The 16831-nt window shown below is 58.0% G+C and overlaps 6 protein-coding genes across 6 annotated transcripts; 3 read left to right on the top strand and 3 right to left on the bottom strand.

Moving 5' to 3' along the window:
• Positions 1 to 623: 623 nt before the first annotated feature.
• Positions 624 to 2253, top strand: N657DRAFT_634297 (UV excision repair protein Rad23; the record flags this gene model as incomplete). The annotated part of the gene is made up of 6 exons (XM_062791268.1): positions 624 to 641; positions 764 to 811; positions 979 to 1051; positions 1110 to 1189; positions 1250 to 1582; positions 1648 to 2253. The coding sequence occupies 6 exons, from the start codon at positions 624 to 626 to the stop codon at positions 2251 to 2253; spliced, it is 1158 nt and encodes a 385-aa protein (XP_062646860.1).
• Positions 2254 to 3177: 924 nt separating this feature from the next.
• On the bottom strand, positions 3178 to 5173 carry N657DRAFT_672133 (uncharacterized protein; the record flags this gene model as incomplete). The annotated part of the gene is made up of 1 exon (XM_062795622.1): positions 3178 to 5173. Exon 1 carries the CDS (start codon positions 5056 to 5058, stop codon positions 3178 to 3180), a length of 1881 nt encoding a protein of 626 aa, XP_062646859.1. The 5' UTR covers positions 5059 to 5173.
• A 293-nt stretch (positions 5174 to 5466) lies between these two features.
• Positions 5467 to 8656, top strand: N657DRAFT_645807 (BRE1-domain-containing protein). Its single transcript, XM_062793012.1, has 4 exons — positions 5467 to 5844; positions 6163 to 6306; positions 6356 to 8026; positions 8080 to 8656. The coding sequence occupies exons 1-4, from the start codon at positions 5659 to 5661 to the stop codon at positions 8251 to 8253; spliced, it is 2175 nt and encodes a 724-aa protein (XP_062646858.1). The 5' UTR covers positions 5467 to 5658; the 3' UTR covers positions 8254 to 8656.
• N657DRAFT_573899 (DUF1183-domain-containing protein) lies at positions 8653 to 9761 on the bottom strand (the record flags this gene model as incomplete). Its single annotated transcript, XM_062788999.1, has 3 exons — positions 8653 to 8999; positions 9048 to 9558; positions 9666 to 9761. The coding sequence occupies 3 exons, from the start codon at positions 9759 to 9761 to the stop codon at positions 8653 to 8655; spliced, it is 954 nt and encodes a 317-aa protein (XP_062646857.1).
• Positions 9762 to 10656: 895 nt separating this feature from the next.
• On the top strand, positions 10657 to 12440 carry N657DRAFT_446924 (uncharacterized protein). The gene is made up of 2 exons (XM_062787416.1): positions 10657 to 11708; positions 11800 to 12440. The coding sequence occupies exons 1-2, from the start codon at positions 11092 to 11094 to the stop codon at positions 12044 to 12046; spliced, it is 864 nt and encodes a 287-aa protein (XP_062646856.1). The 5' UTR covers positions 10657 to 11091; the 3' UTR covers positions 12047 to 12440.
• Positions 12441 to 12719: 279 nt separating this feature from the next.
• N657DRAFT_681230 (P-loop containing nucleoside triphosphate hydrolase protein) lies at positions 12720 to 16799 on the bottom strand (the record flags this gene model as incomplete). The annotated part of the gene is made up of 2 exons (XM_062796363.1): positions 12720 to 14352; positions 14407 to 16799. The coding sequence occupies 2 exons, from the start codon at positions 16797 to 16799 to the stop codon at positions 12720 to 12722; spliced, it is 4026 nt and encodes a 1341-aa protein (XP_062646855.1).
• Between the last annotated feature and the right edge of the window lie 32 nt (positions 16800 to 16831).

Genomic DNA, 16831 nt, shown 5'->3' with positions numbered 1-16831 from the left:
AATCAGGCAAACCACTGGGTTTGTTGTTGGCATGATGTAGTTAATAAAGGGCAGTGTTCAGCGTATGAACAATGAGAAGGAGAGTAGATGGAACTGTAGAATGCAAATACGGCCTGGACAAGCCACACGGGAACTGCAAGGCGATTTCCGTCACTTGGGTTGCCCACAGTCGACCTGCAGGTGAACTGAAGTCAAACTCCCAGATTGTGGGCTCTGTTGCATTTATTGAATTAATTCATCGGCCTTCGATATTATTTTGAATATTGCAGTTTCGTCGTTGTGAAGTGAGCGAACTCAGCTTGGAAACTCGGAGACGCTCAAGCTGGCTTCCACCCTGAAGGTGGGGCATCCCAGCTGCGTTAGGCGGCAGCATGCCGCGTGCTTCTCACAGTTCCCCACCCACCACAGACTAGCTGCAGTCGGTGCTTCTTCCGAGCCTCTTTGACTTTAGCTTCAGCACTCTGCTGCCTTCCTGTCGCCACAGAGAACCAAACCGCAGCGGCTGTCAATTTGCAAAATCACACATTCATCGACAACTGTCTGAATCATCCTCACTCTCTTCGTCGTGGTTATTGCACAAAATATTCCCGAAAACCAGCTGTCGGCGGCCTCGATTGCCCACCATGAAGGTCACGTTCAAAGTACGTTGGTCGGACCCATAGAGCTGGCAGCAGCTCGCGCCCGCCCAAACCGGCGCGGCTCTGTCTTCATCGTACTACGTCGGTCGTCATGTACCGATACTGACTGTGGCCTTTTTGTTCAGGATCTCAAGCAGCAAAAGTTCGTGCTCGATGTCGAGCCGACCGATCTCGTAGGCTACCCCTCCTCCCATCTCGATTCACGCGCTTCATCCGAGCCCCGCCACCCGAACCCGTTGCCCGATGCGACATCTATAACTGCAACTGCGATGGCCGTCGCGGATGTTTCTTAGCGCACCCATCTTCTTCACTCAAACTCCCGGGCTGACAGGCTTGTTAGATTTCGTCTGTCAAGCAGAAGATCTCGGAAGAGCGGGGTTGGGATCCCAAGCTTCAGAAGCTCATCTACTCCGGTATGCCATTAGCCCTATACTCGGCCTCCCGATACGATAGGCTGACCCAGTGTCGCAGGCAAGATCCTCAAGGACGAGGACACCGTCGAGTCTTACAAGATCGAGGAGAAGGGTTTCGTTGTCTGCGTCGTGAACAAGGTATGTTTGGAGATCGATATGCGCCGACTGCTAACTGTGGCTAACCGTTTCCACCTGCAGCCCAAGGAACCGAAACCCACACCAGCCCCCGAAGCATCAACGTCCGCAGCGCCTGCTACCCCTGCGCCGGCACAAAGCTCCACCCCAGCGCCGCCTGCTGCTCCCGCGCAGACTTCTGGCGCCGCCGCCGCGGCTCCCGCCACACCGACTCCTTCCCGGACCGCCGCCGCCGCGGAGGGTGGTGCCACCGACGCCAACACCCTGGCTATGGGCGAGCAGCGTGCGGAGGCTATCGCCAACATGCTGGCCATGGGTTTTGAGCGGTCACAGATCGATGCTGCCATGCGTGCCGCCTTCTACAACCCCGAGCGTGCTGTTGAGTATCTCTTGAGCGTACGTTGGCCCTCCAGGACACAAGGTTGCCTCTCTTCGTGCTTCTATGGCTGATTCTTAACCAGGGTATTCCTGAGCACCTCCAACAACCCGAGGCCGCGGCTCGTCCGGCCGCCGCCCCCGCTGCCGCTGCTGCTGCGGCTCCTGCGGCCGGCGCTGGTGGTGATGATGATGGAAACGTGAATTTGTTTGACCTTGCCGCCCAGGCAGGCCGAGGTTCCGGAGCTCGCAGCGGTAGTGGTGTGGCTGCAGGTGCCGGCGCCGAGGCTGGCCAACAGCAGGGCCTTGGGAATCTCGAGTTCCTCCGGCACAATGCGCAGTTTCAACAGTTTCGCCAAGTTGTGCAGCAGCAGCCCCAGATGCTCGAGCCAATTCTTCAGCAGCTCGGCGCCGGCAACCCGCAACTCGCCCAGCTAATTGCCCAGAACCCGGACCAGTTCCTCTCTCTTCTCAGCGAGTCGGCAGGCGACGATGATGCCCCGTTGCCCCCCGGCGCTCACCAGATCTCCGTAACCGAGGAGGAGCGCGACGCCATCGAGAGGCTTACTCGCCTGGGTTTCACGCAAGACCAGGCAATTCAGGCCTACTTTGCCTGCGACAAGAACGAAGAACTCGCCGCGAATTTCCTCTTTGATCAGCCGGATGACGACGACGATGTGAATATGCAGTAATTCACTCACTCGCCGTTTTCCGGTCTTTTCGGTGGGGTGCTACGATTTCCTGGCTTTACGATTATCCGTGGGAATCTGGATGGGTATGGGGATTTGGCCTAGATGTTGGAGCCAGGGCTCTGGGTTGCCATGGCGAGAATGGGCGACGGAGTACATCTGACTAGGGTTTTCTCTGATGATGGTCCCAAGCGGTGCATCACTGCCTCCTCCCTGTGACACTGCGCCGACTGGGGGCGGCAGCTGGCGGACTGGCTGGTTGAGGATGGTTGAAGATGGCCAAACAGGTTGCATGAGGCGCAGATTGGGATCTGGCTTGAGCGGATCAGCGGGGAGAAAGGATGGAGGTTGTCCTGGACGCATCACTCGCTCCTTCCCTCGTGCATCAGCGCGGTAGGTATGGCCTGGGTTGACTCGGACATGGGAGGAGTTTGGGCCCCTCCGAGGATACCGAGAACCAATAAATCAATGAGTTTCCAGCAAACCGATGTGCCTCGGATGGGAAATTAATTGTATCTCAACCATGATGTGCTGATTGTTGTCCTACATCATTTTGTTGGTACAAATACAAATGTACCATCAGCTGGACCGCTGACGGAAAGAGGACATAGCGGCCCATGAACCAGGATATCAGGCAGTGCCATCTTATAAACGAGATAAGGGTATCAAATAATCCGTCGTGGTGGCAAAATCCTCTCCTCCCAGGTGTCCGCCTTCTACCTCTCGAGTCGTCTCGCATGTTTGCCGTTGTTGGCAATCCATCTTGCTGCTGTGGTCCCCATTACCTAGGAGCGAGCAGCACCTGCCTCTGAATGTACCGCGCAGCCCATTCCTTTTGAGAACCCATTGCAATAACTGAAAGCATAAACATGAATATTCCGCCCGAGACTCAAAACCCCATGAATGCCACGAATTGCATATGGACATTCAAAGTCCCATGACAGCAGGCGCCTTTTTCTTACGCCCGCCCTTGCGCCCCTTCTTGCCATCCCCGCCGCCGTCGCCGCCGCCCGCTCTCTCCCCATCAACGGCGCTGTTCAGCTGCGCGAGCACCTCTTCCTTCTTGCGCCGCACCTCCTCAGCCTTCTCGTCCTCGAGCGCCTTCTGCTTGGCCTCGAACTCCTCCTCGGCGCGCTTCTGCTCGGCGTAGATGGCCTCGGCCGTCTCGTACTCCTGCCCGGTCGCGCGCTGGTACTGCTCCAGGTCGATCAAGACCGTCTTCTGGCCGACCAGCGCGGCGGTGATGCGCGCCGGGTTGACGCGCTCCTCGCGGTTGAACTTGAGCTTGATGTGCTTGCGCGTCTTGCCCTTGAACATGCGGCAGATGGTGTCAAAGTCGGTGCCGAAGGCCTGCAGGGCCTGGTAGAAGAGGTCCGTCTCCTCGTCGGTCCATTGCTGCGGCTTCAGGTTGCGCCGGAGGTAGGTCGCGGAGGTGGTGTGGTGGGTGAAATCGTTTTCTTCCACCTCGACAAGCTCGCCGGCTTCTTCCCGCGCCCGCGCGTGCAAGTCCACGCGGAGGGAGCGGTGATCCAGGACGATTTGGCCATCGATGATTTGGTAGGCTTCGCCGATCGTGGCGCGTGAGGGCCCGTCGGCGGGGGTTTCGGCACCTGCAGACTCGGTGGTGGCGGGGGTGGCTTGGGTGCTGTTGTTGGAGATCGAGGCGGAGGTCCCCGCGGAGGTCTCGCGGTTTGATTTGCTGCCGTCGCCGTCTTCGCCGTCCTGTTGCCGTTTCTTCCTCGCGCTGAATCGAAGACGCTTTGCGCGCTCGCGCTCCATAAGCTCGTCGTGCAGGCTGAACTTCTTACCGATATGCATGTCCTTGGCCAGGTCAGCCATCTTCACCTGTGTGATGTCGATTTCGACGTTCTCGGCATCAGGCGGCGTGGCTTCGCGCTGTGCCCTCGGAGGTCTTCCCTTCGATTGCCCGGCGCCCGATTCACTGTTGTTTTCAGGTTCTCCATTCTCCGTCGCAGCCTTGCTGCGCTTTCGGCTGCGTGTTGCTCTGGGGGCTGCAGGCTGGTCGCTTTGCTCGTCTGGCGGCGGAGCGGCCTTCTTTCGGGGTCGCTTGTTCGCAGGTGCTGCAGTGTTTTGTTCGCCAGAGTCTTCACCGGTCGCCGCGATCACGGCGCGTTTCCGGCATCGCTTTGGCTTTGAAGCTTCAGAAGGCCCCGACGCAGGCTCGGATGTTGAACCGGCGGTTGGCTGCACTTGTTCGCTTGCGGGGGTCTCGGACGGCGGGATGCTGGGTGTTTCCGTCGAGGGTGGAGTGGGAGAAGTGGTGTCTTCACTTGAAGTAGCGGTCGCAGCGAGAATCGTGACGGCTCCCGGTTGGCCACCTGCGCCGGATCCTGCACTAGCATTGGCGCCCGCAACTGGGGTCTCAAGCGAACCAGTCTCTTGCACAGTCGAAATCTCTCGTGATGAGGGCTGCTCTGGTGTAATACCATCCTTTGTCCCGCTATCAGGCACGCCCGTCGGTGTTGTTGTATCGGCGCGCTGGTTGCTTCCTTCCGAAGCGATTTCCGTACGAACTAGGGTTATCGTAGCCTGCGGCGGCTCCCCGGCAGCAGATTCAATCGCCTCCTCCTGCACTGGAGCAAGTGTCCCAGCTTGCTCGGGTGTGCCATTGGCCGAGTCAGGGTCTTGGGCAGGCTGCGGTTGTGAGGAAGGGATATCTTGCGGTGCAGGCGTGGAGTTGGCGGACGGCTCGGAAGTCGAGGGACGCTGCGAGCCCCGAGATGTCGGACCAGGAACTGGGCGGCGGATGGCCGCCTTTGGCTTGAATACGGATTTCTTGTTCAGCATCTTGTCGTTTCTGCCCCGTAGCAGGGTGTTTGGCTATTGAGGGGAACGCGCGCAGTCGCGCATTGCCCAGAACCGTGGGACAGCCAGTACGCTGAATTCTCGGTCAATGGCAGGTAGCAAGTTGGCAAATGGGTCGATGCAGGACAACTTTGCTTCTGTTTCCAAATTGAGGAGCTGGAAGTTGGGACGTCGAATGTCGAAGTCGAATTGTGAATGGGTTTGGCTCGCAGTGCGTTTCGCGTTGAGATGGCTCGAAAAGCGGGCGATAGGCGGGGCGCCGAGTGGGATAGACAGAAAGACCAGCAAATCGGCTGCCAGACGCTAGTACTGAAGTGATTTAGCGCACTGCGGCCGCTTGCAACCCGAAAGATCCATTCTTTCATGGTTCTTTCCCGGTCCCAAACCGCACGCTCCTTTTCACCACACGGACTCTCGCTACCTTTCAGCTTCAGCTTCATTTCTCGGGAGGCGTCGCCGACGCTGCGGACGACAGGCCGCCATTCCACCACCTTAGCGCTCCCAGATAGCGATTTCACATCTGTTTCTTTTTTCTTGTCCCATCCTTTCCTGCTTTCGTCTCCCTTCGCTGTGCGTTTTCTGATGCCGATTGCCACCTCGCCGTCCGCGCTGCCCCGTCCTGCCACCTTCGCCAAGATGGAGGACAGGAAGAGACCCGCGTCTGGCGCGGTTGACGACGGCGCTCCTCCTAGCAAGCGGCAGGCTGTAAACGGCAGCAGCAAATCCAAAGACGACTCGGGCGACATGAAAGAAGAGGCCTGGATTGAGGTGAGTGTGTCACACGACGCTCCCTGCGTCATCGTCATCCCGCAATCCTGTCCCTTGATCAGGTGGAAGCCGCCGTCTCGCCGACTCGATAGCCTTCTGGCGGCAACAGCAGGCAGCAAACGCAAATCATCTTGTAGCGTTTCCTCGCCTTGATCGTGGCTAATGCGCGGCTTGCTGGCAACAGCATGCCCGGCTCCTCTCAGGCTTCTTCCTGTTTTCAGTGCCCTCCTCCTACTTCCAATCGCTCGCTACGATGTAACACGGAGATCCCTAGCACGGGATTTGAAGCGGCGGGCTGGCTGACTTGGGCGTGTGCAGGAATATCAGAAAGGCGCCATCTATCGGCAGATGCTTGAGTACAAACGGGAAAAGATCAATTTAGAGGGTCGCGTCCAGGAACTCGAGAAGAACTCGACTGATCACGACGACCATATTCGAATAGTAGACGCATGGGTACTCCAGGTACGTCCAGGAATCTCACGATATCCTCGTTCTCGCTGACGGCGCCTAGCTTTTGCAAGAAATCGAGCTGCTTGTCGATGGCGCAATATCATCACCGCCTCCAGCAGACTTTTCCCCAGGATCCTCCCTTTTGTTTAAGGATAGCAAGGATTTTCAACGGCATCTTGGCGATAAAGGGAAGGCCTTCAAGTCAAAGACGGACGCCCTGTTCAAACGGCTAGCGGGCGCGCGAGGCGAGGTCAAGCCCGAAGTAGCGCAACTTGAGTCGCAGGTCAAGTCTCTTCTGGCGCAACAGAAAGAGTTGCTTGTCAAGGTCGACCGGCTCGAATCCCAGAAGGCATCACTCTCGGAACAGTACGACAAGGCTACCCTCAAGGTCATCAAGGCGGAACGTAAGCTGGACCGCGCGAGGAGCGCCCAAGTACAAAAACTGGAGCAGCAGGCGTTGGCAGGAGCCACAGCTCATACCGCTTCCAAGGACGACAGTGGGTCCAGTTCCAGCGCGGCGAACGGGGACAGCGAAGCGTTAAAGCTACAGTATCAAGAAGCAATGGCTGTTGTGGCTAAGCAGAAGCAGCAACTCGACGCCGCGTTATCCGAAAACAAGGCCCTGACCGAGGAGAATTCGACCTTCAAGATCAAGAAGGAAGCCGTGACGGATGAGGAGTATGCCCGGACTGAGGTTTTCAAGCAGTTCAAGGCACAAAACGAGGATCTGATCAAGCGCATCAACCATCTTGAGGCCACAAACAAACAGCTGCGCGAAGAAGCCGAAAGGCTGCGTGGGGAAAGGACCGAGTGGAAGACCAAGCTGGAGGCCGAGGCGCAAGTCGTCACCCTGGAATTGGAGGACCAGCTGCAGCAGAAAGACCAGGATCTCACTCGCATCCGCTCTGCCCGCGACGAGCTCCTGGCCGAGGTGGCGATGCGCAAAGCCAGTCAAGAGCAGGAGAAGACGGCCATTGCGCAAATGAAGGAGCTTGTGGAAGCGCAGGTAGATCGGATCGGTCAGCTCGAGTCGGAACTAGAGCGGTTACGGCCCGGCGAGGACACAGCCATGATGGATCCGCGTCCCGATCTCGAAGCCTTGAGTGTCGAAGAGCTGCGGCACAGATTCACGAAATTGGAGAAGGACTTTGAGGCCATCAATAAGGAGCTACCGCTTCTAGAGAAGTCGTACAAGAAGTCGATGGGACTGGCGCACAACAAGGTCATGGACTTCCACGCGCTCGAGGAAAGAGTGGCGGCGCTTACGGCCGAGAAGAGCAAAGCGGATCAGAAGTATTTCGCGGCGCGGAAGGACATGGATATCAGGACGGCCGAGATCCGGACGCTCCGGGCGCAGAATGGCAAGAGTTCCGAGATCATCTCGCAGCTCAAGGATGTTGAGACGCAGAACCGGGCTCTCATTAGCAGCCTCGAGAAGCAGGTCGCGGCCTTGAAGCAGGACATATCGACGGCACTGGCAGAGAGGAAGCGGTTAGAGCAGCTGAGCGCTGAAGCGACGCGACGAGCAGACGCGTGCAAGTTGCAAATATCGAGTCTCACCGACCTTGTGAAGGCCAAGGATGCGGCAGTTGCATCGATGAAGGAGCAGCTCCACAAGGCCGAGACGGAGCTGGAGAAGGCCAAAGTGGATGTCAAGGAAATCACCAAGGACTGCAACAAATGGAAGGCCAAGTGCCAGAGCAACTCGTCAGAAGAGGAAGAGGCGTTGAGGGTGAGTAGGGCCTGCTTTTGTTGACTTAGAACCTTGGGACTAACCTCTCACAGAATTTGGTCATCTGCTCTGTCTGTCGGAGCAACTTCAAGAACACGATTCTTAAGGGGTGTGGCCATGTCTTCTGCAACTCGTGCGTTGACGATCGGCTAGCCAACAGGATGAGGAAGTGCCCAAGCTGTAACAAGGCATTTGACCGGTCGGATGCCATGGCTGCGCATCTTTGAGCTTGCGGCACCAGATTTGAGAACAGCAGAGCGGCAGAGCAAGCCACTGCAAACGCTGGCGTGGAGCGCCAAAGGTGGAGGACGTATCACAGTGCCGCGATACCGCCTCAACAGTACGACATACGGAGCGGACGGGAAACGGCTGCCGAGCGGAGAATTCATGATCAAGCGTGTGTACGAGCGGAATTGTTGGATCTTTAGCAATGTATTCTAGCGGTGTGTGATTAGGTTCCCTCTCGTGGATGGGAATGTGGAGGCGGGCAGGGCCAGGTATTTTGCTCGGGGCCATTGTATTTTGCCAGATGAGCAGGATATAGAGCCGGCGTTACGAGGGGTTGCTGCGCGCGGAACACTGTACAGAGTTTAAGGACTGATATCCAGCATCAAGAGTCATCTTGCTCAACGGCGGCTGGTCGATCCGTACCCCGTGCTTTCGTGCCGTGAACTGGAACCGCTCGATCCCGACCGTCGACCACCCCAGCCAGAACCAGAGCTAGAGCTGGAGCTCGAACCCCAGCTCCCAGAACCGGCGCCATTGTTCCCCCACAGTCCGCCGCCCCGGCCGTAGTTCATCCGCTCATCATTCCTCTGTCCCCGGTTGCCAGCCATATACCCAGCCGCCGCACCACTTGCCAAACCGGACCAGAACCCAGGCCTCCACCCCTGCTGACTCGACGATGGCTTCGTCCCCGGGTACGGCGGCGGCGGATCATTCCATCCATCATTACCGCCCCCTCCTCCCCCTCCTCCAGGTCCCCAACCAGGACCCCATCCTCCCCATCCCCCTCCACCACCACCACCACCCCCTCCCCTCCAGGTGTTACCATTCCCATTCCCACCACCTCCCAACCGCCTGTTCTCAGCAGCCCTCGTCCATGCAGACCACACAATCCACCCCGCCACAGCGACGAACAACCCCATGAACAGCCGCCCAGCCCATTTTTCCGCTCTACTCTTTCCATCATCATTATGCACCAGCTCAGGGTACCTCTCCCTCCCTTCCTCGGTGAGCCGGAGCGTATACTCGACCCCGCAGCTGCCCCGGAGAACGTAGGCGTCGTCGGCGGAGGCGTAGCCCTCGCAGATAACCTCGGTGCGGTCCAGGCGGAGCGTGGAGGGCAGCGTCGCCGTGCACGCCCACTCGATGTCCTGGGCCGTGTACGACGAGCCCTGGTTGGTGCAGCGCATGGTGCGGATGTTTGCTAGGTTGCAAATTGGGCGGGGGGAGCGGCAGGTGAGTTGTGGGACGGGCGGGAGGCGGCGGGAGGTTGTCTTTGCTGGGGAGCGGAGGGTTAGGGATTGCACCTGGTGTTATACACAGTAGGCGTTTGGGTTAGTATTCTGACTATGTTTGAGAGGAGATATGTGTGAGGGAGACATGGTCGGTGGAGGACAAAAAGGGGGGGATTTACCTCGGAGAGAAGGATCGCATCTTTGGGGCGCGCGGCGAGGGAGAGGGATGGAAGGGTAGAGAGGGTGAGCAGCGAGATAAAGAGCGAGGTCGTCATCGCGTTTGGGTACATTGTGCAAGTCATCGCCTTCGGCGGCGTCTTGCTGCTGTTATGTGGTTGTTGAGGTGGTATAAGTTTGGAATCTGGTTGCCAGCGTGAAACGTGAACCAGCACCTTGATGGGCTGTCCATGTGGCAACGGTTCCAGCTGACGTGGTTTCACTCCGTAGATAACGATAATAAGTGTCGTGGTACTGTATTGTACAATACGCTTCATGAGGAGATCAGGGCACCAGTTACGGTATTAACGCCATACAGATGTAAAGTATTTCCCGCCAGGAGGTTTATCAGCTCGTCATACGCGTTTGACTTCATTTTTGCGAACTTAAATCTCTACGAAGCGCCACACACCGGCAGCAGCAACTCGGGCTTGCAATCCACTATGCACTTCACCGTAACCGCGCGAAGGATTTGAACCCCTTGATGTCCAAGTACGGGAGATTGACAATTCAGAGTGACAAAAAGTAAGATACTAATGGGCTCGAACCTCACCGTCATTCACCGACCGCCCCATTTGCGCCTGAAATTGGCACTTATCTTGACCAGAAGTCAGCCTCCTTCAGGGAGTCTCCATGTGTCAGTTTCCACAATCTTATCCAACACGACGAGATAGTTTGTTTTCGCACATCTCGTGTAACTTCTTCTAGCCATTTCAGTCCGCCATCTGTTTTCGCATTTGGAACCGTGTTTAGTGTTGGAGTCCCTTTCCCAAGCGGCAGAAGGTGATGACCAGGGAGAGGACTCCCGCGACGATGGTCGTCGCCCCGGAGCTGCCGCTGATGGAGTCTAGAGAGGTTGGTCGATTGGTTGGGGGGAAGGGAGGAGGGGGGGGGGGGGGGGGGGGGGGGGGGGGGGGGGGGGGGGGGGGGGGGGGGGGGGGGGGGGGGGGGAAATGGCCAGGTCATAGTTGGTTTCCAACGTTGACTGGCCCAGAAGAACTGCTACGTGGCCTGAGAGTTCCAATTAATATATGCAGGGCGCATACTTTCTGCATTCAACTGATTAGCCATCACATTCCCAGCTACATACATGCAACGCCGAGCCCATTTCTACTCAGCCAAGTCTAATGGCCGCCCCCTTCTCTTGACTTGGATGAAGCTCTATCAAAGGCAGCCCTTTCCTTCAGTTCAATGCCCTACCTTGCCCAAGCGCACTGGCATTGGCCACAAGTTTCACTACTTGCGGATGATCGTGACTGACAGTTGAACGAACTCAAAAACACTCGGCAAGATGCCGTCGCTTGACGAATCGGAGTCTCCCATACGGGACCCTTACACGGCATCAGACAGCGAACGAGGACGAGGACAAAGGATGTCTTCTTCGAAGAGATGGACGGCACGAGCCCCGCCATTGAGGATACTCTCGGCGACTTCATGCTGCATAATCCTGGGGCTGACCAGCGGCAGAGGTACTTCATTTCGAGGGACAAGACGTCTAACCCCGTGTATGAACGGTGGCACCGGCGCTGGATCCATCTGTCTCGGAAGAGCTCGCGGTTCCGCATGACCGTTGGGACGGTCCTTGTCGTCCACGGCTGGGAGACGGAGGAGAAGAAGCAGCCCATGTCCCTCATCGTCCTCGGCGTCAGACTCAACTGCCACGCCTCCGGCGTCCGCATCCAGTCGGCTCGCATGTGGTTCACCTTCCACGAGGACGACGAAGCCAGCCCGCCCAACGCGGAGGAGGCTGGCTCCGAAGTTGTTGCCTTTGCCCCGTTCGTGGAGCAAGAAGTGACCAACGCGAACAGCGAAAACAGGGAAGAGGCTAACTACCTTCGGGGATATTTTGGGCTTGAGCAGATCATCAGCACAGGCCTGGAAGCCTCGAGGGGGCCCACGAGCGCCTACACACGACAGCACTTCCATCGCAGGACAGCCGACTGCATTGTCCGGGACGACAAGGGTTGCGGCGTGGACTGGTTCTGTGAGCAGAACAAGTTGACCAAGTAGGTATTGTTTCAGCTCAACTTGCCTGCCGCCGACTCCTAGAAAACTAGTTACTTATCTGGGGGAATCTCCTGAAGATGCGGGGTCAAGCCCCATTCCCACCTCGCTGTCTTTCTCAAGCGCAACCACACCAGGGCGAACAACAAAGCCCATCTCGTTCAGCGACGTCTTCGACATGCGCATTGAGGCCGGCTCCGTATATGGTCTTAACGACAACATTTGCCGTGCCTTCCGCCTGGGCAGACCAGGAGCCGAACGCATTCATTACGATCCACGCAAGGATCCTTATGAAAGGCGGTTTCGAGGGGTTCGGGTAGAGGCTACTAGCCAACATTGAGTGAACAGCCTTGGGAAGTTGATGGGGAAGGGAAAACTTGAACAGACTCCTGGACCCTGAGAGAACGTAGGGGCTGGAGCCAATGGCCCCAAGCGGCGCTAACACGGGGCCCAAAGATGCTCGTGAAGTAGGATTGTTATTGTGTGGAGCTTCCTGACACCTTCGGTCATACATATTTTCGGCTATGCTGCTGGTTCTAATTCAAGAGAAACTCTCAGCCTGTGGATGCAAACGCCAAGCTCTGATGGCAAGAAAGGCGGGGAGGTCAATGGCGGTGCATTCTTAACAGAATAACCATGTCGATTTCCCAATGAAGGGAACCTAGTTAGAGCAGCGTTGTGTTTCAGTCTATTTAAGTTTTCCTGTTATGTGGCAGACTAGCCAGTTGAATAGCTTCATGTGCCTTGTAGAACCACTCCGCAGTCCACCATCGCTCGAATCCTGATCCCACTGACCATCGGGCAGTCCAAAACAGTTTTGATAGCCGACACCGGAAATGCCAGGTTAACCAGCTGCCATTTGAATGGAGAGGCAACAACGAAACTAACAACAAAATTCCTACACCAGAGCCTTGCAGAATGGGCCCCGTGTCTATCCTGCGACAGATTCCTCAACGCCAAATAACAGATCTAAGATATATGCGAATATCCCTCCCTTCCTATTACCTCTTTTATCACCGGTGTTTCTCCAAGCTCTGCAAATTCACCAGCTCCGCATACCGCCCGTTCCGCTTCATCAGCTCGGCATGCGTGCCCTGCTCCACGACACGGCCCTGGTCAAACACATAGATGACATCGGCCTTCTGGATGGTACTCAGCCGATGCGCGACGGCGATCGTCGTGCGGCCCTTGGCCGCCTTGTCCAGCGCGGCCTGCACGACGTGCTCGCTCTCCGAGTCGAGCGCGCTCGTGGCCTCGTCCAGTAGCAGGATCTTGGGATCGCGGATGAGCGCGCGGGCGATGGCGATGCGCTGCTTCTGGCCGCCGCTCAGCAGCGCGCCCTTGGAGCCGACGACGGTATTGAAGCCGTCGGGCAGGCTGAGGATAAAGTCGTAGATGTTGGCCTCCTGGCAGGCAAACTTGATCTGCTCGTCCGCCACCTCGTGCGGCGCGCCCAGGAGGATGTTGTCGCGGATGGTGCCCTGGTAGAGGGTCGGCTCCTGCGAGACGAGCGCGAGGAAGCTGCGGTACTGGTTGATGTTGAGGCTGCTGATCTCCTTGCCGTCTATGAAGATGCCGCCCGCGAGCGGGTCGTAGAAGCGCTCGAGCAGGGCGATGGTCGTCGACTTGCCGCAGCCCGACGCGCCGACGAGCGCGACGTACTGGCCCGGCGAGATGGTCAGGTTCAGGCCGCGCAGGACGGGCTGTTCGGGCCGCGTCGGGTAGCGGAAGTGTACGTCGCGGAACTCAATGTTGCCTTCAACCGACTCGACTTTTTCGCCCTCGGCAGACCACGTGTCGATCGACGGTTGGCGGCTAAAGAGTGTCTTGAGCTCGCGGGACGCCTCCACGGCCTTGCCCATGTCGGGGGCGAAGCTGAAGACCGTGCCGGCGGACTGGGCGCCAAAAATGACCGACGAAAAGACGATGAAGAACTTGAACATGTCGTACTCGTACTTGGCGATCAGGGTGCCGCCGTACCAGAAACCAAGGGCGAAGGCCAGGAACATGAAGGATTGAGAAGCCGCGTACAAGAGACTGGACTTGAGCACCGAGATGAGACTGGCCCGCTGCTGTGCCGCAAGGGACGCCCTGTACTGGCTCAGGACATCCTCTTCGCGCGTCAGCGCGGCGACAGTCCGCATTGCCGTGATGGCCTCAGATGCGTAGCTAGCCGAGCCGGCATACGCCTTCTTCGAGCGCCGCTGGTAGTGTGCCAGCATCCAGAAGCGGAAGAAGCCGCAGCCTATGACGATCGGCATGGTGGCAATGCACACGAGCGCCAGCTTCCAACCGATTGAGAGTGCTACAGCACACGCGGCAATCAGGGTCGTGAGGACCGATATTATCGTTCCAAGGGTGGAGCCGCTGAGGCCGGCCACGTGCGTCGTCTCGGTACTGAGGAACGACGTGAGGGCGCCGGCTGAATTCTCGTCGACGTCGAAGAACTCGACATCCTGGCGGAGCATGGACCGGAACGACATGTCGCGGACCCGGTGGATCAGACGCTCGCTGGCCTTGGCGAAGATGACGCCCGAGGCGATATACGAGAAGAACATGACGAGGCCCAGCATGAGGTACATGAGGCACCAGAAGGACGCTTCCGACTGGATGTGGGGAATCGTCTGTTCGTTGACCGGCACAGAGCTACAGCTTCAGTCAGCATATACGGCTACGGAAGCCAAAACCAGAGACACTCACAGGGCGCTGATAAGCTTGGCGAAGAAGACGGCCTGGACCGGATTACCACCACCGGTGATGACAGAGAAGACCAGACCGACCATCATGAGAGGCCACTCCTGCCTGTTGAATTTGGCGATGGTCTTGATAAGCGTCCAGATCCCATACTTCTTCTTCTGCGCCGCCGTCCGTCTGGCCAGAGCCATTGAGCTGGCACTCTGCTGCGACTGGCTTCGGTTGAGCTTGGCCTGCACGTCGTCATCTGGGTCTTCTGGCACAGCACCCTCCTTGTTGTGGGTCGACGCCTTGCGGATAAGCGCCTCGGTCTCCTCCTTGTCGATGGCCTCTTGCTCTTCGGCTGTCAGCTCGCTGACTGCGGCGATGGCCTGGGCCGTGACGAGGTTGTAGTACGCGCCTCGCTTCTCGAGAAGCTCATCGTGGGTGCCCTGTTCGACAATCCGGCCCTGCTGCATGACCACAATGTTGTGGGCATCCTTGATGGTGGACAGCCGGTGCGCGATGGTGATGGTGGTGCGCCCCGCCGAAGCAGCTTCCAGAGCAGCTTGAACGACGCCTTCGGATTTGGTGTCCAGGGCACTCGTCGCTTCATCCAGGAGAAGGATTTTGGGGTCCGAAACCACGGCACGGGCAATGGCGATACGCTGCTTCTGGCCACCGCTAAGTAGGAAACCGCGCTCGCCGACGTTGGTCTCGTATCCTTCCGGGAGAGAGGTGATGAAATCGTGGGCGTTAGCCTTCTTGGCAGCATCCTCAATCAACTCCCGTTGTTTTTCCGGGCCTTCATGTTCCCACTTCGTCCCGATCAAGCCATGGCGAATGTTCTCGTAAATAGTTGTGCCGAAGAGCGTGGGCTCCTGAGAGACCAGCGCGATCTGCTGCCGCAACCAGCGGAGGTTGAGGGTCGATATGTCCACATCGTCCAGGTACACGGTTCCCTCAATGGGCGAGTAAAATCTTTCGACAAGGCCGATGATGGTGGACTTTCCGCTTCCAGAGGCTCCAACCAGGGCTGTCGTCTTGCCGGCAGGGACCGTAAGAGAGACGTCGTCCATCACAACAACTTCAGGGCGCGAGGGGTAAATATGTTTGACGTGCTCCAGACGGATGGTGCCGACAACCTCGGGCAGCTTGGCACCCTCGTCGCTGGACGGATCGATAGGCGACTTGCGGTCGATGGTGCTGTAGATCTTGGCGGCCGCGCCGAGTGCTGTCGTGAAGGCCTGGATGTTCGGGGCGACGTTGCCGAGGTTGAAGGCGCCGATCATGACGCTCATCATGACGGTGAGCACTCTGCTCAGCGAGACCTCGCCATCGACGAGGAAGCGCGAGCCCATCCAGAAGGCCAGGCCGTAGTTGAGAAAGAGGATGCACATCATGCCGGCAATCATGACGCCGAGGGTGCTCTTGAGCCTGAAGCCAAAATACTCGGCGCGGACGAGGTGGCTGTCGTACTGCTTGGCGAGGCGGTCCTGGGTGCCAAAGGCGATGGCATTGCGGACGCTGCTGATGACCTCCTCGGCCACGGAACCACCCTGGGCGTACGCAGCGATGTTTTGCCTCGAGTACTTGACGATGAATCTCGAGCTCGTGCCCATGCAGAGCAGCAGGGCAACGACAGTACTCAGCAGGATGAGCGTCAGCTTCCAGTAGCTGACAAAACCAATGACAAAGGCGGCAATGAAAGTGGCAATGGCGGCGAGCGTCAGGCCAACCTTTTCCGAGATGCCGTCCTGTATCAAGTTGGTGTCGGCCGTGATGCGGGTGGTGACCTCGCCGGCACCGAGCTTGTCGAAGAAGCCAATGTTTTGCTTCATGCAGCTCTCGAGGTAGTGCTCGCGGATCTTGGCGCTGATGTGCTCGCCCGTGTAGATGAATCCCACGGTGGAAATGTAAGCCGTAACGAACTCGCCAATCGCCAGGTAGACAAAGTAGAGCACCAGCCTGCTCATCTCGTCGACGAAGTCGTCGTATGTCATGGAGGTGCCGGGCGTGAAATACGTCTGGAAGGTCCCCTGGAGGTTGCCGAAGATGACGGTCATCAGGGGCAGGGCAGCGCCCGAGGCAATTGCGCAGATGGCCGAGATGGCGATGATGATCACGTCGTTGCGCGAGGAGTAGCGATAGAGCGTGGCCATGCCCACTTTGACATCGGGCGTGTAGACCTGGTCCTTGAGGATCTTGGCCTCCCGCTCGGGGAGATGGGCATACGGGTCAGCGTCGGCCTCTTCATCTTTGGCTTGGACTACCTTGCTGTCGGCCTTGGCGAGGTCGATAGGACGCTGCTTCTCGGTGCTGTTGTCGGTCGAATCGCCGTGGCTGGAGTCGCGCCCAGACGGGACGGCGTCCGGCATGGCTGCCGCCGTCTTCTCCAAGTCGTTCGAGTTGGCCGCCATGGCAAAGAGACGCGCGGGCGGGGAATCGGTTG

This window comes from Parathielavia appendiculata, assembly GCF_033297405.1.
Source record: "Parathielavia appendiculata strain CBS 731.68 unplaced genomic scaffold N657scaffold_7, whole genome shotgun sequence".
Classification (NCBI taxonomy): domain Eukaryota; kingdom Fungi; phylum Ascomycota; class Sordariomycetes; order Sordariales; family Chaetomiaceae; genus Parathielavia; species Parathielavia appendiculata.
This window is presented reverse-complemented; position numbering and strand designations above follow the sequence as displayed.

Coding starts and splice junctions, on each gene's coding strand:
- N657DRAFT_645807 (XM_062793012.1), top strand. CDS start 5,659: ATGCCGATTGCCACCTCGCCGTCCGCGCTGCCCCGTCCTGCCACCTTC. Junction 6,307..6,355: donor TAGACGCATGGGTACTCCAG/GTACGTCCAGGA, acceptor GACGGCGCCTAG/CTTTTGCAAGAAATCGAGCT. Junction 8,027..8,079: donor AAGAGGAAGAGGCGTTGAGG/GTGAGTAGGGCC, acceptor AACCTCTCACAG/AATTTGGTCATCTGCTCTGT.
- N657DRAFT_446924 (XM_062787416.1), top strand. CDS start 11,092: ATGGACGGCACGAGCCCCGCCATTGAGGATACTCTCGGCGACTTCATG. Junction 11,709..11,799: donor GAGCAGAACAAGTTGACCAA/GTAGGTATTGTT, acceptor TGCGGGGTCAAG/CCCCATTCCCACCTCGCTGT.